Source organism: Manis pentadactyla, chromosome Y (genome assembly GCF_030020395.1).
Source record: "Manis pentadactyla isolate mManPen7 chromosome Y, mManPen7.hap1, whole genome shotgun sequence".
Classification (NCBI taxonomy): Eukaryota; Metazoa; Chordata; class Mammalia; order Pholidota; family Manidae; genus Manis; species Manis pentadactyla.
Window position 1 is genome coordinate 33410852 of NC_080039.1, and position 19301 is coordinate 33430152.

The 19301-nt window shown below is 48.0% G+C and overlaps 1 protein-coding gene across 3 annotated transcripts in view; it reads left to right on the top strand.

Moving 5' to 3' along the window:
• Positions 1–19301, top strand: part of PUDP (pseudouridine-5'-phosphatase) — a 97856-nt gene that overhangs the window by 50328 nt on the left and 28227 nt on the right. For 2 of the 3 annotated variants that reach the window (XM_036932598.2, XM_036932599.2), the window contains exon 4: positions 2862–4342. The exons of the other annotated variant lie outside the window; for it this stretch is intronic. In XM_036932598.2, coding sequence (XP_036788493.1) covers positions 2862–3038 — 177 coding nt within the window. In that variant the 3' untranslated portion in view covers positions 3039–4342. Of the gene's footprint in view, positions 1–2861; positions 4343–19301 lie in introns of those variants that run through there. 3 annotated transcript variants of the gene reach the window in all.

A 19301-nucleotide genomic window follows, 5' to 3' on the forward strand; every position in this document is an offset into this window, starting at 1 on the left:
GCTGCTTTCCTAACCAGATGTGGCCGCGTACCCGCGCGTGCGTGGAGGCCCAGCGCTTCTGCTCTTCTGAAAGGCTCGCTGCTGTACCTCCCCTGTTTGCTGAGTTTTCGGGCCACATTCCCAGCATGTACCACCTCCCATAGGCGGTCAGTTAGCTTTTAAAAACTTCGCATGCTCTCTTCACATCTCCACATTCATTGATTTGAATCTCGTTAGCTGATGTGAAGCATGCGAGCCCAGCTGACGTCCATGGAAAGCACCTTGTGACAACTACTAGTGAACAGGCAGCGGGAAGGAGGGTGCAGATGGGATCCTGGGCTCCAGTGACGTGTGTCACACTGTCTGGGCTCAGTGGTTCTTTTGTGGCTGACGTGACCCACGCCTGTATTTGTATCAGAGACCTCAGTCGCCTGTGACCTTGTGGAATCAGCAGCCTACAGAGTGCTTTGGAGGAAGACACTCACACCAGCCTGCTGTGTTCCCCACCCGCCCGGATCATCACCGCCTTGTACGCTTGCGCACACCGACGTTCCTATGACCCTTCATTGCGTGGTGCCCTGTGGCCTCAGTGGCATCAGCAAGGCTGACCTACCCTGGCATTCGAACATCCTGGGTGTTTTCTCGGGGCTGTCTTACTCAGCACATTCCTTCGCCCTCTGCCCATGCCTGGCAGATGCTGCATTTGGATGTTAATTCCAAAATTGGGTAGGGACAAATTAAGGATTAGAAATGGAGAAACCAATAAAACGTGCATGGCCTAGGAAGCAGGGACATATCCAGAAAGGGGGCCTGTGGGTGACTCCCTGTATCGCAGCCAGAAACTCCTGTAAAGCTTCTGCTCATCACCCCACGGCCCTCCTCCTACTTCCTGGAGTGTAAGCAGTGGTGTTTGCAAAGACTCTCGGGTGCGGAGGGCATCCTCAGTGTCTCAGATGGGATGGAGGTATTGGGCCTCCTTTCTGACAAGTGCCACCGTTTCTGCGCCGCCAGTTTTCCCTGCTGCCAGCCCACCCTGCTTTTCAGAAGGCGCCTCACACAAATCCAAACTAAGTGACTTTCATGACTCCAGCCAAGCAGAGTTGCCCCAAGGGACCCCCAAGGTCTCTTCCTGTGCCCCACGCAGTTTCTCAGGTGGACTTTACAAAGCTTCCAAATTCTCAGAGAACAAGCTGGTATTTCAGAAACGAAATGTCGTTGGACATGTAAGTGCCTATCCATGGCCCCAGGTCAAGCAGCCGAGGACATTTAGAATGCGATCGGGATGCAGCTTTAAAAAGGCAGGGACAGAAATACCACCAGCAGGAGGCCTCTGCTCAGATGACTAAGAAAAGCAACCTGGGTGGTCTGAGTGCAGTGATTTCCCCCCTCAGATGGAGACGGCATCTCTCCGTGCAAGCAGACAGCCTAAAAAACAGCCAGGGTCTCCAGAAGTTCTCTGGAGGGGAAGGCAGGGGGACTGTGTGCAGTTTGCCCCGATGGGCAGGCTTGAGCCCCCAGCCCTGTCTGCTGGACAGGCCAGCCCACTCCCTGCAGGCGGCTGGGCACCGGCATGGCGCTGCGACCTGTTCGAACCGCTCTGGTCCTCGCCTTGACCCCACGGTGAGCCAGCCGACCACCCTTCTCAGCCCCAGACAGAAGGGAAGAAGGGGGCAAAGTGTACCTGCTGCAGAGCAGACCGGCGGGGAAGACTGTAGGCATGCGTGTGTGAAGTTGCCTCTGTGAGTGTGTGTGTGGGAGGGGGAGGGTGGGCAAGTGTGTGTATATGGGGGTGCCGCCCACTGACCTAAGGGCATCAGGACGCAGCGCTCCCAGCGCCAGTTCTCGGGCAGCCAGCTCTCTGCTGATGACAGGGACCAGGCATCCCAATGAAGGCAGGGGGACCAGGGTGGGGACACGGGGTGAGGGGAGACCAGGGTCCAACCTCGCCACTCCCGGGAGTCGTCCGGCAGTTAAGAACGGTGGGAACCCACGAGCATCTGCCGCCCGTGATGGAGGAGCCCTCTTTACAGATGTCTGGCCCGACGGAATCTTAATGGAAAAGGATTTATGAACTTGCTTCCACATCCAGTGTGTGATTCCAGGGCCGCAGGGAAGCATTCTAGATGTGCGTTTTCCCAGGATGGAGAATGACAGAGAGATGACGCGCTGACTCACCTGTGGATAGACTTCAGGTCTCTCTTTAACAAATCCGAATGTGAACGTTCCCGTAGCATTGTTCCCGTGGGGGACATTCTGGAGATTCCTGATGGAGAAAGTACACAGACACCCTGTTTAAATCTGGGTGGTGGAATGCGCGTCACTCATCCAGTAATAAGGTGGGTTTACTCAAGAAGCCAAAAGAGAACCCGCGCATGGCACTCAATCTTAGTGCTAACGAGATTTTCGTTGCATAACTCTGGCTCACACAGGGCCTGAATATTTTACTAAAACACCCTCTGCATGTAATTTCCAAGCTGCAGTACCTACACCATTACCAGCTCTGAAATTATGTTTAAAAAGCATGGGTTCCCCCCACACACAATTTCCTCTCATGCTTTAAATGTTCAATTATTGATTGCACACATTTTATGATTCTAATAAAGTTTTAAACCCAGAATCCCATCTTGCTGCCCAGCTGCACCACATTCAATAATGCTTTAACAGCAGCAATGGAAACCTCGCCCTTCTAGAGTATCAGCGTAAAGCCCACAGGACCGGGTCCCAAACGGCTGTCCTCACCACAGTTCCTGGGAAAATAACACTTCCTCTCTGTCTCCCTCTGCACAGTGACAAAGCCGGCTGGGATGATGATAGTGAAAACCCCTGAATGTCTCGTTACGGAAAAGGCCATCTCAACCTTCTTTTTCTTCCTCACCCTACAGTGCCTCGTCTTTGAAGATGCTCCCAACGGGGTGGAGGCAGCCCTTGCAGCAGGCATGCAGGTGGTCATGGTTCCAGATGCCAACTTACACCGAGACTTGACATCCAAGGCGACCCTGGTGCTGGGTTCCCTGCAGGACTTCCAGCCCGAGCTGTTCGGCCTGCCACCCTATGAGTGACAGGTCCAGGTACTGCTCTGGGTGGCCACTGTGTGACCCACACCACCCAAGAAATCACCAAGTGCGCTCTCATTCCAGATTGAACTCGGCCCTCATGCCATGTGGGCTTGGCCCGCTCTCTCAAAAGTGGTGCTGAATTGAAACTTGACGGTTGGACGGAAAGCAGATATAGCTCAGAAGAGAGATCAGAATCGTCATGTCAGTGACCCTATACCCTACTTGAATAAACACATGATAATCATACAAATGATACATACGCATACATGTGCATGAATGTGCGTGTATATATGTATATATGCATGCAGAGATGTAAAATACCTAATCTGAGACAAAATGAAAGTTCACTTACGTTCATTTCTTTTTTGTTTTTCTAAACCCTGACTAGAAAATGTACAACATGTAGATGTGTATATCCATATGTACATGGATATGTATATATATGTATGTAAATATTACATATAGTTATATACACACACATGTGTATACTATACTGCTCCACTGGATTATAACATGCAATAGCAATTGATAAAATGAGATGTAATTCTATATTTGGTTTGTATTCAGAGTTGGAAAGCCACATTATGGATGAGCCCTAAGAAATGAATTCTCCTTATGACAAACTTCACATTCTTTTAGTACCCTCAAAATGTCTGTGTTGGCCTCCGCTCAGAGACTAACTCTGAGCCATGTCATTAATAGTTTCTTTCTTTTTAGTGTGCCTATAATTTAGCCTGTATTTTATATCTAGGCACGTGTCCACATGTGAGAATGTTTTCTACTCAAAAAAAAAAAAAACCTCCCTCCTTGAAGAAAGTTTATTTTTCTAATACATTCTTTGATGCAAATATCTCATTTCAGAATGTATACTTGGTATGACTGAGAGCCATGACACGTTTTTGGAATAACGTATCACACATTACACTTCGGTGATTGATCCCTATTAATAGCTGTACTCAGCCTTTTGTGATGGGAAAATTGGCAAAGACATTGAAAATGGGAAAATACAGTCAAGGGGTATTCCTGCTCAGTGTACCATTCCAGGCGGCCTCTCTCATGATTGTCATTGATCTCATTTTTCAACTCTGTAAGTTGTAGAAAAACCATAGTAATATGTGTGATTGTCTGGTGGCATGACTGCCACGGCTTGTTGATCAGTTTTGCGTCAGTTTAGCAAATTCATTTCAGCATTCTTGATTGCCTATCTCCTTACCTACTTCAGTTCGCTTTGAACTGGTTGCAACATCTTACTGGTTCCCTCACCAATTAATTGAGTTGAATAAAGTCTTTGACACTTCTGCACCTTATGTTTCTATGGTTTTGTCTTTTTAAAGAAGGAATTACATCTTCTAATGAATGTAAAACATAAATATGACTAATTGACTTTTCTTTAACCAAACAGTACTCACACTGCAAAATGGCATTAAATATATATAAGTGAACCATAGCGCCCTTGCCTACAGAAACTATGTGTTCTCTATTGAACAGTTGCTTGTTAGATTTGGCTTATTGTTCTTCCAAATATTAATGTTGCTGTTTTCTAATCCCTAAACCGTTTTGTGTGAATAGTGTAAGGAGATTTAATGCCTCTGTAAATGGTGTAGATCTAGATCAGGGTATGTTTTCCTCTAGAGTATATTTTATGTCAGGTGCCTTCATGTTCTTTTTGTTGTTTTAACCAAGGCTGTGGTGAAACCCTTGTATTTTGGTACCAGGGAAAATACTGCTCTTAGCCAAAGCACACATTTTCTTATTCTCCTGCATCAGTTGCCTCACTACACTTTAGAGATGTTATCCCACTGAGTAACGTGTCAGTTTCATGGAGACATAACGATGAAGTGCAGAAGGCATGAAGTATGAAGAGTCAGTGTTCTGTCTTGGCTCATTTCACGTCTGTCCTAGTTGGGACACGCAGGCATTATTAGGAGCGATGCAGGTCCTCCCTAACTGGCAGCTACTCTTTGCTTACCCATTGCACATCCTTTGGGAGGATTCGTGCTACTGATGACAGCCCCCCTCGACAGATGACACTATTAATCGCTGCTTAATTCCACCTGTGTGGAACACTTTGGAGAACTAGCTAATTACTACTTATTAGAGTTTTTCCACCTAATAAGTCCTCAGCTGGAGTTCAGTGATTTATATAAAAGCAGAAAGTCCTGGAAGACACCTGCTTTGCACTTGAGGGAATTCTTATTAAAGAATAGGAATTGTTCTGCTGTGCAAACAGTAGTCAGTGTTTAGCTACTGCGGTTCGTGTATTCCTTGAACATAACTGACAGTTGGATGCTAAATTTGGCATGCTATGGGTGGTGGTTCCAACTTTCAGAAACAAATGGACACACGCTAACAAGTTTCATACCGAAGAACATTGAGTTTTAGCCTATCTGTACCGACTGACTCTTCTGTTTAACATTGTCTTCGCGCTGCAATTCCACAGGCTAAAGTCCAGACCTCCTTGGCTTTCCGTGAATGATTCCCGACCAAAGTCTATCACCAGAGGTCTTTAGAATCCTTCTTCTTCTGTGAAGGAAATGAAGTGTTGAAAAGCAAAAGATTGCAAATTAAACTTTAATTCAGTGCTGCCGCTAAACAGCTGTGTCACCTTGTTTTATCGATTTCTACCCCAGTTTCCTTCCCTGTGAGATGGGGGTAGTGAGTTCTCTGTCACACTGGTGTGAAGAACAGATTGAAGTTGCACATGGAGTGAGAATACTAAGCCCATTATGAATGATTTGCAAAGTGGTGGCCACACTCCCAGTATCAGGGTCCCAGCAGCATTCTCACCTGGTTTTTGTTGATTGGAGACACTTCATTTATGAAAGATGTTTTTAACAACATGTGTTGATGGATACACATCTTCCGGATTATCTGTGAAGGCAGGTCTGCAGGATATCTCAGTATATTCTGGTTTCCCCTCAGTGTCTTTCATAGATGGTATCTTGTACGCATAAGCAGTTAATTTTTCTCTCTTATTAACCACAGATACCTCCACTGGGTGTAACTTTTCATCAGGAGAGCTGTCATCCAGGGTAAGTCAAGAAATACTGCTTGCATACAATGTGCCAGGCCTGCAGATGTACACAATTGAATAAGACTGGATCTTAGGGTGTTTGTCAAGTCTGCACACTAAGGGGCAGGAGAAGTGTGCGACTCACGACCAGGTCATTGTGTCGTCTGGTCTGATTTGATTACTCCTTGAATCAACCAAATTTTTCTGTATGTTTTTTGACCCGAGTTCTTTTTGAAGGATAAAGGAGGTAATTGCTCTTCCTTGTTCCCCCCGCTGTGGTGGGTTCTCATCAAAAAGTCATTAGGAACTGTGCAAAGTCCCCTTAGTACGAAAGCATTGTATTAAAGCCTTGCTTTTCTTTATTGCAAACAAATGATTCCCAAGGTGGTGAATTTCTCCAGCTTTGTATATGAAATGAGTATTTTTACATGAAAATATGTCCAATTACTTACCATAATGTTAATAGTATATTTCTCTAGGGCTTGAAAATTACAAAGAATACTTATATTCTCTAATCTCTCTTCACAAACATGAGACCATGGCAACACAGACTCATAAACAATTACTTTTTAAGACCCTTGCCAAACGATGGTGACATGTTATGCAAAGTCGCTTAAAATGGTATGTTTTCAGAATCCACATCAGGAAAGAATTGGCATGCATTTCTTATTCAAAGTCTTCATAAACTACGAATTGGTATTTCACTAGTACAGAGAATGCCTATTTCTCTGGAAACCAAGTCAATGCTGTAGTTGGTGGTAAAATAGACATTCCACTTAGAAGTGCAGAATCAAGGTAACTGTGACCTTTTGTCATTGTTCTAGAAATTCCCACCTGTGAATAATGCCGTTTAATGTTAACCGATCTGGTCTGGTGATGACAGCTTCTCTCAGCTGTTGTATGTCTAAAGACGTCTTTCTCTCACCATTCTTTCTAAGGATCTTTTCACTGGATATTGAATTCTGGTTTGACATTCACTTTATTTTCCCCTTTAAAGATAATATTTTCTATTATCCAACTTTGGTAGTTTGGGTAGTCCTACCTTTGAAGGCCACCTGTCTCCTCTCTGTGGGAGCATGAAGTTGCCGTGAAGATTTGTTCATGGTCTCCAAGCAATCGCTTGCTTTGTTCTAATCGCATTTGCACCTTGTAGATCCCCCCACCCCATGTCTAGTTTGCTTTTGCTTGTGTGTCTGTAAACTTCTCAGCCATTATCTCTTGCAGTATTCCTAGGCTTGCATAAAAGCAAACGGAAAGGTGCACTCTTAGCAATGTGTGTGATCCGTGAGTCCTGTCCAGGTACTGGCTATGCGACCACAGGCCAGGGCTCGGGGGCTAGAGGACCCTCGTATGATGGCAGGACAAACAGGAAACGACCTGGCCTTGGGGATGACCTGGAGTTGGACGGAGCCCACACACCTAACGAGGATTGGAGTTCTAAATTAACCAGGGGGCCAGGCACACTGGCACCAGCCAGGAGGCACCTTCCCTTCCCCTCTGCGCCTTCCCCTGCACACGGCTCCATGTCTTCTGTGAACGCAAACCAGCAGCCACACAGCTCACCGGCCTGCAGGGACTGCCCACCTTGAGGAGAAAGGCACACGGACACTGGCTGAAATGCGACAAACTCATGGAAAACGGTCTTATTTAGTACAAAGGATCCATACGGGCTGGTCACTTGAAAATTGCAAGATACTGTTAACTTCTGCCTGAGTAGGCCACCTAACATTTCTTGAGTTCTGAGCACAGGCTGGGCACTTATATATTTATGACCGCACGTCCCTGTGTGTTTGTGTCGCATCCCCGTCTCTGTACTGGATGTGATGTTCCCTGTTCCCTATCTGCTCACTTTTCCCCTGGGGTCGCCCTCCGGGGCCGTGACTGGGAAGGCCCCTCCCTCACGAAGAGGCAGCCGAGGGTCAGAGTTACAAGTGACCCTCACTTCACACTCCTGAAAATGTAGTCGTGTCCCCGGCATCATCATCTTTCATCACAGGGAGAGAAACACGTATTCTCAGTAGTTCTGGTAAAAAGGATGTCTGTGGCCCCATCACCACTCTGCTGGTGTAGAGCCGACCCACTCGGGTCCGACCTGGGAGCAGAGGTCCTGCGTTTGAACACCCACAGGTGCGGCACGCAGAACACGTACCTGCCTTAGCCTCACGGTCAGTTTTTATCAAGACTGTTGTCCTTAAACCCATTTAGATGCCCACTAACTGGGAAGATACTAAGGTGTTTGAACACTGCCTCGAATCCATACACAAGACAGCTTTCCCTTCACGAGGGTTTTTGGTATTCTCAGCATCCTTGAAAACACTGCAAAATGTCATTCTGGAGTGCTTGTTCTTTGCAAGTACTTAATGGAGCCTGTGTGAGGAGTGTTTGTTCTCTGCTGATTTCCTTCCTAACGTGTGCTCATGTTGACAAGCAGGGTGTCAGCTGGTTCAAGGCTGGGCCTGAGCCGACAAGAATCTGCATGTTCTCAGCCACAGTGCAGGTTCCCCAGCATCGCCCCATCCCAAGGCCCAGAGGTCCTAAACGCCAGCATCAGGGTATTCTTAGGGTTTTTAAGGCATCTCAGGGATTAAGAATGGAGGTTTTTGGTCCATCACACCTTTTCCTGAGATGATGTCCACCATCTGCCTTGATTGCTTCCCTCCCATCTCAATTTCCCACACTCCCAAGCCCCACTCTCCCAACACCCAGTGAGAATTTACTACCTGAACTCCAGGATGGAGGGTGAGCCACTGCCTGCGTGGTTCCCGGCATCCTGAAGAACATATGAGATGCGTGGATGCTCTGATCACCCCTGCAGACGCACTCCCTCCTGTTAGCTATGAGCCGTTACCTGCCTTTCTCTGGCCAGAACGTCCTTGAAGGAATACCTCAAAGTGTATCCCAAGAATTCAGCAGGGGGATGGGGGGGCCGTAGTAGTGTGGGAGTGGAGGCCAGCACCAACCATTTCCCCAGACTGTTTCCCAGCAGTGGTGACCCAGAGGAACATGGCCCTGACCCCCCCTTGCAGTGTGTAATTTAGTGTGGGAGAAACGGGAAGGAGTCACACGCATAAAGGCACTATTGCAAATTCTTATAAACTCCACAAAGTAGAAAATCAGAGCCTAAGACAGAATGGCAGTGACCACTCAGTGACCATTCAGGGTGTGTAGGGTCAAGGAGGGGACCTCGGTGCAGAAGCAGCCTTTAAGATGCCATCAGAAGGAAGTAGATGCTAGCCTGGGCACTTTTGTTGAAAGGAAAGCAGTTAGATCGTACAATGCCCGACATTTCCGCTCCTGATATGTCAGAAGGAGGGGGCTACAGAAGCCGGTGAAGGGCACTGGCTTGGTGGAGGTGGCGAGTTCCACAGCACTCAAACCTGTTCCTCTAAATTAGCTCGTAGCAAAACATCTTCCTGTATGTCTAACTAGTTAGGTAATTTGGACAGGAGAAAACGCAGATCTCAACTGGGTGTTCAGAATATGCCAAATGAATCCGTAGACTCGGTCCATTTCCTGTATGTGAATATCCTAAGCCTCCTCAGCAGTATGTGATGTTCGTTAGCAGAACCAGCAGATCAGAAGGAGCTCAGATCACGCCTGGTTCATATGGTGGTATTGTGACCCCCCACCACCACCACCACTTGGTCCCGATAAGACGACCCCGGGCTTAGAGGAGATGCACAGCTGCAGCAGAGTCTCAGGCATCCAGACAAGGTATTCCCTGAGAAATGGGGAGAAGGGAATTGCTCGTGGCACCGAGCACCATACGGAGCATGTCGTGGAAGTGCAGGTCGACCTGAAATGCAGCAGAGACGCCAGAAGGAAGATCAGGGCAGATGGTGGGCAAGGGTCTGGTTTTCTGGAGTTGCACAGAACAGCTTAGGACCGCTGGGGACGCTGCAGGGCATCCTGCAGACTAACGTGGGGACATGGGCCATGAGTACAGGTTTGCTGGTCACGTGAGCAAAGACAGTGGCTGTCCCTACAGGGCAGAGAGGAGCCGCCCTGGGGTCCAGTCTCTGTGGAGTGTGGTGTGACCAAAAGACCATAAGTGGGCAGAAAGAGGAGGCGCTTCTAGGCTCCAGATGGTGGACCAAAGCTATATCCTACAGGCAGTGAGGATCCCTCAGCAGTGGACAGTCTCAATTTCTCGTTCAAGAAATGAGGCCTCCGAGAGACAGGGAGGAGAGAACAGGCTGGGCAGCCAGCCAGGTGGAGGGCGAGCCCAGAGGCAACAGCCCCCACAAGCTGCACTGGCATTTCCCCGGAAGTCCACTTAACCCCACCATCCCGTGCAGCACTGCCTGAAGTTCCCCGGGGTCACTGTGCTCCCTCACTCTTCAGGTCCCACTCAGAAGATGCATTTGCATACAGCTCTGCGTAGGAAACAGCCACGTGCTTGTACGATTTGGGGCCCCCCACCCCCACCCCCAAGTACTTCCCATCCCAAATACCACTTCCTGAACTCAACAGAATTCATTCCTGCCCCCCATTGCTCGGAGCAAAATTCCATGGTGACTGTAGCAGTAGGTCCACAAAGCCCCTTGCAATGCACATGACCCGGAGACTGTGATTCCTCTCTCACCCTCTCTCATCAGATTGCTTCCTCCTCATTAGCGGAGAAATGCTCATAAGAGGGAGTCCGATTTTGATTCAGGGAAATGAAGAGGGGAGCTAAGAGTGGAGGACCTTGGAATAGGCAGCACAGCAGGTGAGGAAGTTGCTTTGAGTGGGTGCTCCATGGGACGTCGCAGAGATTGACAGTAATAGGAGGCCAGGAAGAAAGGGGGGAGGAGAAGAGGGTGCTGCCACAGGGCAGGGTGGGGCCTGGAGAAGGAGACTGCCCAGGCACCCACCATCTCCCCTCGTGCTGGCTCCTGCCGTTAAGGCCGCTAACTGCTGGGTGCAGGCGGTGAGAGTGCAGTTAGGCAACCTAGACCTGAGCTGCCGGCACCTCCCGGGATGCCCTTGGTCGTCTCATGGTGCACGCCTGCCACCATTGTCCGAGCACTTAGGTGTCCTGGACCACTCGGAGCCTACCCCTTCCTTTGGAAACTCTGCAGAGCTCCCCCGTGGGGAGCACAAAGGCACCAAGATCAGGAGGCGACTGGTGGTGTCCTGAAGTCTCAGAAAAGGGAGGTGCATCACCAAGGTGGTGCTGGGCTTTCTTCTGCGGTCTGTCCGTGGCCAGGCTTCCCCACGGCAGCATTTCTGTTGGAGTCCAGCCCTGTGGCAGCCGGCGCCCTGCATCCACTCAGTGGGCCAACAGCGTTGGGGCCGCCTCTCCTGAACCCCTTTCCAGAGCACGTGCCCGGCTCTGGGCTTGCCAGTGCCCATGTCTGGGCATCTGAAGGTGATGGCGATGCTGCGTTGGACCACTTTTCCAGGAGGTCAGCTGGTGGCTCTGTGGCCCAAGGTCATAAAAAGCTCTGTCTCCAGGCCGATGCCTGTGCCCTTACCTTACCCGTGAGTCTCAGAGCAGGTGAGTTCACAGAAAGGAACGTGTCTCCACATCCCAGCACTGGAGTGGCCTGTCACGCTAAACGTAACCGGGACCAGACAGTGGCTCAGAGAAAACTGAGAGAAGAAACGCCCCTCTGGGCCAACCAGAGTCAGAATTTTCCCAGAAGAATGCCATTATTATCCCCCAAAGTATACACATACCATCTCAGCAGCTGAGAGAGAAAGAGTTTGCAGTCAGCACTGGAGACTCATTTCCAAACTGACATCATTACAGATTGCTGTAAGAAAGTCCTGCTGTAAAATAAACTTACATATATCAGACTAATTCTCAAATAAGCCCTGGAGATGGCTGAATCAAATCAGCCATGCTTTAAAAGTCTACTGTGAGATTTTTTTTTTTAATCTTACTACGGTAGAAAATGAGCAATCAGAGAAAGAGCAACATTCATCCCATGGCATATGGAGATCTGAATAAACGTATAAATTATTTCTCCTTCAAGCGTATGACTTCGTCGCTAAAGTTGCCTTATTTCACTTCAATATAAATCCATTATAAAACAGAGTTACTAAATAATGCAGATTAATTTGCACCCAGCCATAATGGTATGAATGTTGAGAATAATATGCTTTGTTTTTCAATTCTGAGTATTTTCCATATGCACTGAGCAATAGCAAGAACCCTCTCATCCTTTTAAAACTTATTTTGTTGAAATAAATCAACTGTTTCCATAAGAGGATTCAAAACTGACATCTTTCTTTGATCTCTCAGAAACCCACACACTTCACCTAACTTTAACTGTGTTTAAATGGCTCTCTGAAGCACCCTGAAAGTCAAAAGCCCCTCCATGTCCACTCTTGGGGGACCTGAGGAGGATGTATGCAAATCGGAGCCCGTGTTGTATTGCCAGCCCAGGTCGCACACCCCAGGTGGTCCCTTCCCTCTTAGTTCATGCATTTATGCACTGCGCTCAGCGCTCAGCGGGGGCCAGTAGTCCATGGAGCTTAAACAGGGAAAGCGCTCTCCACTGGCAGAATTGGAGCGAAAAGGAGAAAATAGAAACTAAGGTGAAAATTGGGGGAAAAGACCAATGTGATTCAGTACATTTCAATCCAAACAGCTTAGAGAAGATGGGATGTGGCTGTCCGTGCCATCTGCCGTTCTGAATTAAAGGAAAGCATTCCTGTGCCGTGTCCCTCTCCTCTGATGGAATTAAAATGATCCATCAGGTTGTTGTTCTCGCTTCCATCCTCATTAGGAAGATTCTCCATAAACCGTCCCTGTGTAGCATTAACAAGCACATTATTTTCCTCATATATGTTCTGTGCGTGGTGCCCGGGACTTCTGAGTACATGTGTGCTGCACATGCCCTTCAAGTCGTGTCTCTCCCTCCCTCTCTCTGGTGTCAGATCCACTGGGCGGAGGGAGAACAGAGTGGATTTCAAGGAATTGTCCTCTCAGTTACAGATGGCTGTGTATGTACTTCTGTCCCATTTCTTCTGTGACACGAACCTAACACAACCAAGGGAATAATGAGCAAGGGGATTTCATCTTGGCTGATGCTGGGGGTCCCCCAAGACCGTCCATCACAGTACATACCCTGAGATGGTCGTGTGTGTGTGAGAACTTGGCTGAAGGTGGTGGGGGACATCTGGGGTGTGTGACTTACGCTGGCAATACAAGAAGACGGGTTCCAATTTGCAGTATACATCGTTCTCAGGGCCCCCAAGAGTGAACACATAGGGGCTTTTTATTTTCATGGTGCTTCAGATCACCATTTAAACAAAAGATGCCCAAGCACCAAAGCAGTTAAACGTGTCTCTGAAATGAAAATTCAAAAAGGAGAGAAAAGACGTGAAGGAAAAACTGGTAACACTGTGACAGGGAAATAAAAAGCAGACATAAATGAGAATTAACTGAGAATGAGAAGGGAGTGAGGGAGAGAGACGGAGAGAGAGAGTCGAATGGAGAGACATACAGAGAGGCAGAGAGATGGGGACAGAAATGGAGAGACAGTGATTGACAGAGAGATGGATGGACTCAGAGATAAACACAGAGACCAAGAAACAGAAGAGGTGGAACATCTGTAAAACTGGTACCCTGCCAAAATTCAAAATCAATGGAACCAGAAGAAACAGTCAAAGATATCATTCAAGGTAAAACTGAAATGCAGGGAAGTTTAATCTGAAAGTTTGAACATCACAGTGAAACCCAAGGCTGTATTTATATAGATTAATTCACAAAGAAATAGTCCAGGAAGTCCTTGGTACATTGAGTTATGGAAAAGATTCTATGGATACTCAGGGAGAAAACCTAGAAAGCTGAGATTGCTCTGGGTCAGACATGCAATGCTAGAAGACAGTGGGGCAATGCATAAGAAGTCCTCAAGGAAGTAGTGCCCATCCGAAGCTTGCAACCAAAACTGAAAATATGTCTAACACATACAAATAGATAAATTCCAGGGATATATGTCCATGAAGAAAACAGAAGAACAGAGGTTGAATTCTCACCAACCACGGCGAACTGTGTCTGAAAGATTCACTGCAACCTCAAAGGGTGTATTTAAGTGTAGAACCGTGGTAAAGCCTGATGAAATGAGGATCACAGAGAAGAAAATGAATGTTGTCCACCATGGCAAGATAGAATCACGTTACTAAATTAAAAATCCTACCAGCAAATGCAGTTAAAAGTGAAAATGAAATGTACAACACAACGCCGATTTTTCTCATGTTGGATTCCAAGCTTTCAAAAGGTACTGTTTTCGAATTCATCTCAAGCAAAAGAAGGATGTGTATATATAGGTGATGGGCATTAGCACTAGAAAAACTAAAAGGCTAACATTTTTTTTCAGAAGTTTGCAAGGAAAACCCAATAATTCAAATCAAATATACACCCTGCTTCTTCATTTCATAAGAATAATTGCATAAGTGGCTCATGATGCCAGTAAACCTAATTTCCACAGACTGTGTGTATTACCTCAAAAGAAGAATGGTACCATATGCTATCCATTTTCAAACAAATATATATCCTGCAGAATGTTTCAGTCTATTTCATTTCAGTACAGTAAACATCAGCAATATTAGGCAGATCCCCTACGAAGACTTCTTGGAAAGAGGTCCAAGAATTCTCAATAAGAGCCTCAGGTGAGGTCCCCGACTCCAAATGTGGTTTCTTTTTGTAGCCCAAGACCTGGACGCAGGGAACATGAAACGCTTCTGTAGGACATGAGCGAAAGTCCAGGACAGAAAGGGGCACGGTGATGGGCAGACTCTCGTGGCAAGGACAGGGTGGGCACAGGAGCAGGCACGCTGGTGGGTGTGGAGGGCTCCTCGAAGGAGCAGGATCTGAGCAGAGTGCCGTCACTCAGTCCCTCACTCCATTCTTCATCTTAACACATGACCCTAACTTCAAAGTCCTGCTCAAGGGACATCTGCTCTCCCGGAAAAGCCCCGGGACGTCTGAGCGTGGTGGCCAGACTGTCATCTGCAAGTGGAAGGAAGCGCTCTGAGCCCTAGTCGGTCGCAGCCTGCCGAGGACCCAGGGGACCAGGCTGCTGGCCAGGACAGCCAAAAAGATCTGAAGGTTCGCTTTTAAATTAATAGACAGTATATATTTTTGAGAAGTTTTAGGTTTATAGAAAACTTGAATCAAACACCAGCAAGTTCCCATAGATGTCCCTCCCTCACCCAGATTCCCTTCTTGGGAACCTCTCCCATTAGTGGGGTGCGTGTGCTGCAGTCCACGATGGTACTGGTACTATTAACAAGAGCCTGTAGTTTATATTAGGGCTCATTCTCGGTCTGCATATTCTGTGGGTTTTGACAAACCAGAAACGGCATGCCCACCGTGCCGGTACCATGCAGACTGCGTTCACTCCCCCGAAAATCCTGTGTGCTCCCGTTCATCCCCCAGCCCCTGTCCGCCACGCATATTCTACTGTCCCCATAGCTTTGCCTTTTCCAGAAAGTCACAGAGCCCGAGTCATACACGATGGAGCTTTTTCACATCACTCTCTTTCACTTAGCAAGGTGCTTTTACATTTCTGCAGGTTTTTAAAACAGAAACTAAATATTAGGTTGAGAGACGGAGAACACATCAGGAACCACGTATGTTTTCCCTGACTTGAAAATGGAGCCGGGTGATTTTTCTAACGTGTAACGTTAAAGCACTAATTCCTTAAACGGCAGGCATGGATGGTGATTGGTTAACGCCAGCTTCGTCTCACGCAGACATTGTGTACTTCGCAAACACATATTTCTCATGCTTTCCTTCAAGAGTTATCTGTTCATAAAACGCTTGCCTGAAAGGGGCTTACAAACATCCTTATTATGCGTGTTATTACAAATAGTATATCATCTATGCACTGGATTTTATCTGAAGAAGGGAAAATATATACATGCCAATGAAGTTGGGTCAGAATAAAGAAAATGATGTATTGGAAGGTTTTGTGCACTATAGTTTCTGTGCATTAATATTCAAAGAGTTTTTTATTTTCCTTATATTTAATTGTGACATTTATCTGAGTGGTTTTGAACTGTGAGTTTATATATTGTCTTACAGAAGTTCACCTCCCTTAATTCAAACTTTCAAATGTGTGGGACAAAAATGGCATTTTCCTTGAGTTGAAGATACTTGAGTCCAAAAACATAACCTGCTTGAATCCATCTGCAGGTCATTATATTTTGATATCAAATAACTTCGTAATCAGAAGGAGGATTTCTTCCCTCCCAGGTACGACGATAGATAATTAGACCTGCTGGTGTGAAAAACAGAAAAGGCAGTTGAACTTTGCAGGTTTTCATGAGGAGCAGAGTGTCAACCCATTAGCTGTGAGCTGTTTCATTCCGTATTTCTCAGCCCTGCACCCAGAAATTTGATTTTGAAGATTAAAAAGCTGGTTGGGGGAAACATAGACCACAGGGGTAATGTTTACAGTTCTGTGTATGTGTGTGGGTGTGTGTATATATATAAGTTCATTTGCATAAGCTGAAACCAGAGAAACATCACGTGACCATATAACCACCTCTGAGAGATGCAGATCTTCACATTCTGGGCTAGAAATGATGTCTGCTCCTCTGCAGAATACCTTACCCTGAAGCGGTGGCATGATGATGACCTTTTTAAGATACCATTGGAAAACATCCAAACAGAAATTTGAACTTTGCTCGCAAAAAGAATTATGTGGGTGCATCCGTAAAACATTTTCGTGTTGCTTACCGGCTCGATGTCACCGCTCTATGGATGGCTGATTACAAGATATCCTCTGAAGGCGATCAGGAGAATGCCCCGCCCACTTCCTCAGATATGTAAGGGAATTCCTTCCCACTCCCGTAGTCCCTCAGGTGTGAGTGCCTGCAGGGGGGTTGTTCTTTAGGACTAAGGCCTGCTAAATGCAAACCTATCACCACTCCGAAGAGCCAGCCCCTATGCATCCCCTTGGGCCCTGGGAAGAGCGCTGACAGATTCAGTGCCCCAGCCTGGGGGCACCCACTTTCTCGGGAGGACTGCGCCCTTTCTGGCTATCTTTTCCGAACGTCATTACTCAGTTGTCCTCTTGCCTCAGAAGCCCACTGTGGACCCCCCGTGGGAAGCCTGTTGATAGGGGCAGGACTGTGTGTCTGGCAAAGCTCCTGTGTTGACCTCCTCACCCGCCAGGGCCTCAGAATAGGAATGAATTTGGAGATGGGGTGTGTCCCAAGGGGGTTAAGGTTAAATGGGGTCATAGGGGGGCCCTGATCCCATAGGAGTAGTGTCTCTACAGGAAGAGAGGAGGGCACAGACACGCACAGAGGGACGACCCCATGAGGACACGGAGAAGGTGGTGTCCACGCACCCTGCAGAGAGGCCTCGGGGGGGAGACAGCCCTGCCCACACCTGGAGCTCTTTCCCAGCCCCCAGAATTATGGAAATGAGTACCCCATCTAGTGTTACAGCAGCCCTGGGACACTCATGAACATGCTTATGAAACCTTCCCAGTCACAGCACGTCTGCGAGGCTGAGCATCCCTTCCTACTGACACTAAGCTGAGTGCCACTCAGGTACTGTGACCACAGAGCTAAGCTCCATTTCCTACCTGTTGTCATCTGCCTCAGTCACGCTCATTTCTCTAGGACCGCCCGGCCCGTTGTCCTGGCCTGACGCAGACCTTTCCCCGTGCGTGTGCACAGACCCGCCTCTCCTGTCCTGAGTTGATTGTCTTGCCGCTGGGTAAGTTGGAGCCTCTCACTCCAGCAAATGCGGCTCACACATCTGTAGGGTCTTAAAATTGGTCAGAGGAACTTGAGAGGGGCTGCAAAAAAGCCAGATCCTTTGTATGACTCCTTGCCAGTAGTTTGAATCTTATTGTCTCTGCTGAGAGCGTTGAGGTGTCTTTGCTCAGTAATAGATGTTTATGGATTCAGCGTGGATAAAAAGTGAGCTATTTATCTTCGTCCTCTGGCAGACATATATATATATATTCTTCCCACCCTGCAAATGGGAATGTGAGAGCGATCTCTTAGGATAGGCTCAAAGGAATCAGCCAGAGTATTAGACAGCAGCTGCGCACATGGACAGCATAAGAGGCTTATTCATCCCGTTGGTGACGGGCAGCCTCTGAGAGGACCTCTGAAGCTGGCCTTGTTAGCTGTGGGCTCCTGGCCTGCGCCCCGGCGAGGAGAGCTCGGGTGCAAGACCTGCTGGGAGCCGAGGGTGTGGGAGCAGGGCTGGCGCGGGTGGACAAGCTGACCCCGTCCACTGGCATGGTCCTGGCATGAGAGGCTGTGCGTCCCAAACAGTGTGTCAGACATGCCCGGTACAGGCCATGTGGGAAGCTGAGGGGGTGCAGGAGGGGGCTGCGCAGTAATTTGCAACCAAGAAATATTTACCTTAGACATTCCAAACGTCGGAGATTCACCAGGGGTTCTTAGCAGTAATACACAGCACATCCCCCTGGCACTGTTAGTAATCAGGGTGGCGATACGAAATATGATAGGAACAAGGGGCAGAGGGCTGAAAGGTGCTGGTCGGGGGGACACTGTGCTTGTTTCTGTCCCTATAACACAAGCCCTTCCATCCAGTTATTTCCGGGGTGCTAAACAATTAGTTTCCAGTCCATGTGGCCCACTGGGTTGACTTTCCTTCCACATTTGTTTGCACCAATAATGGCAGAACTAACATTCCCATACAGCTGTCACTGAAATAAAAGGCCGGGTGTTACTTTTATAATAAAAGGACACTTATTTGAGCAGACTGCCCTTTGCAGTAGCAGACGTGATACCGGCCACAGTGGAACCACTAGACCCTAGTTGCCTCATCAGACACCCACGTGGTCTCATGACCTTGCCAGAGATGGTGAAGGTCAGGACAGGGAGCACCTGCCTCAGCAGCCTCGCCAGACTCACAGAATAGCCGTGTGGTTTCACTAAAACCATCGGCTGCTGCTCAGCATGGGTCCAGGCCACTTGTCCATGGCAGGTCCAGGCTGCTGCTGTGTGATTTTCCATGCCCGATCGCTCGTACACAGGGAGGGGTCAGAGCGGCAGCCCCGGGCTGCATTTCAGGCCCTGGGGTGTCCCAGTCACTCTGCTAGAACGGCTGGTACTGGGGGTGGACACACCGGCCATCAAGGTGATGCTGAGCCTTCAGACAACAGAAGGGCCTGGAGGAGTAGGGGCACAGCTCTAACGGCACGCCGCCTTCTGTCAGAGCACGTCCTTCACATCACAGTGGCAGAGGAGCTGGCCCTGGTGACACAGAGCAGTTTAATATGGGAAATGGTACCGAGAAGGAGCATATCAGGGATGAAGGTGAC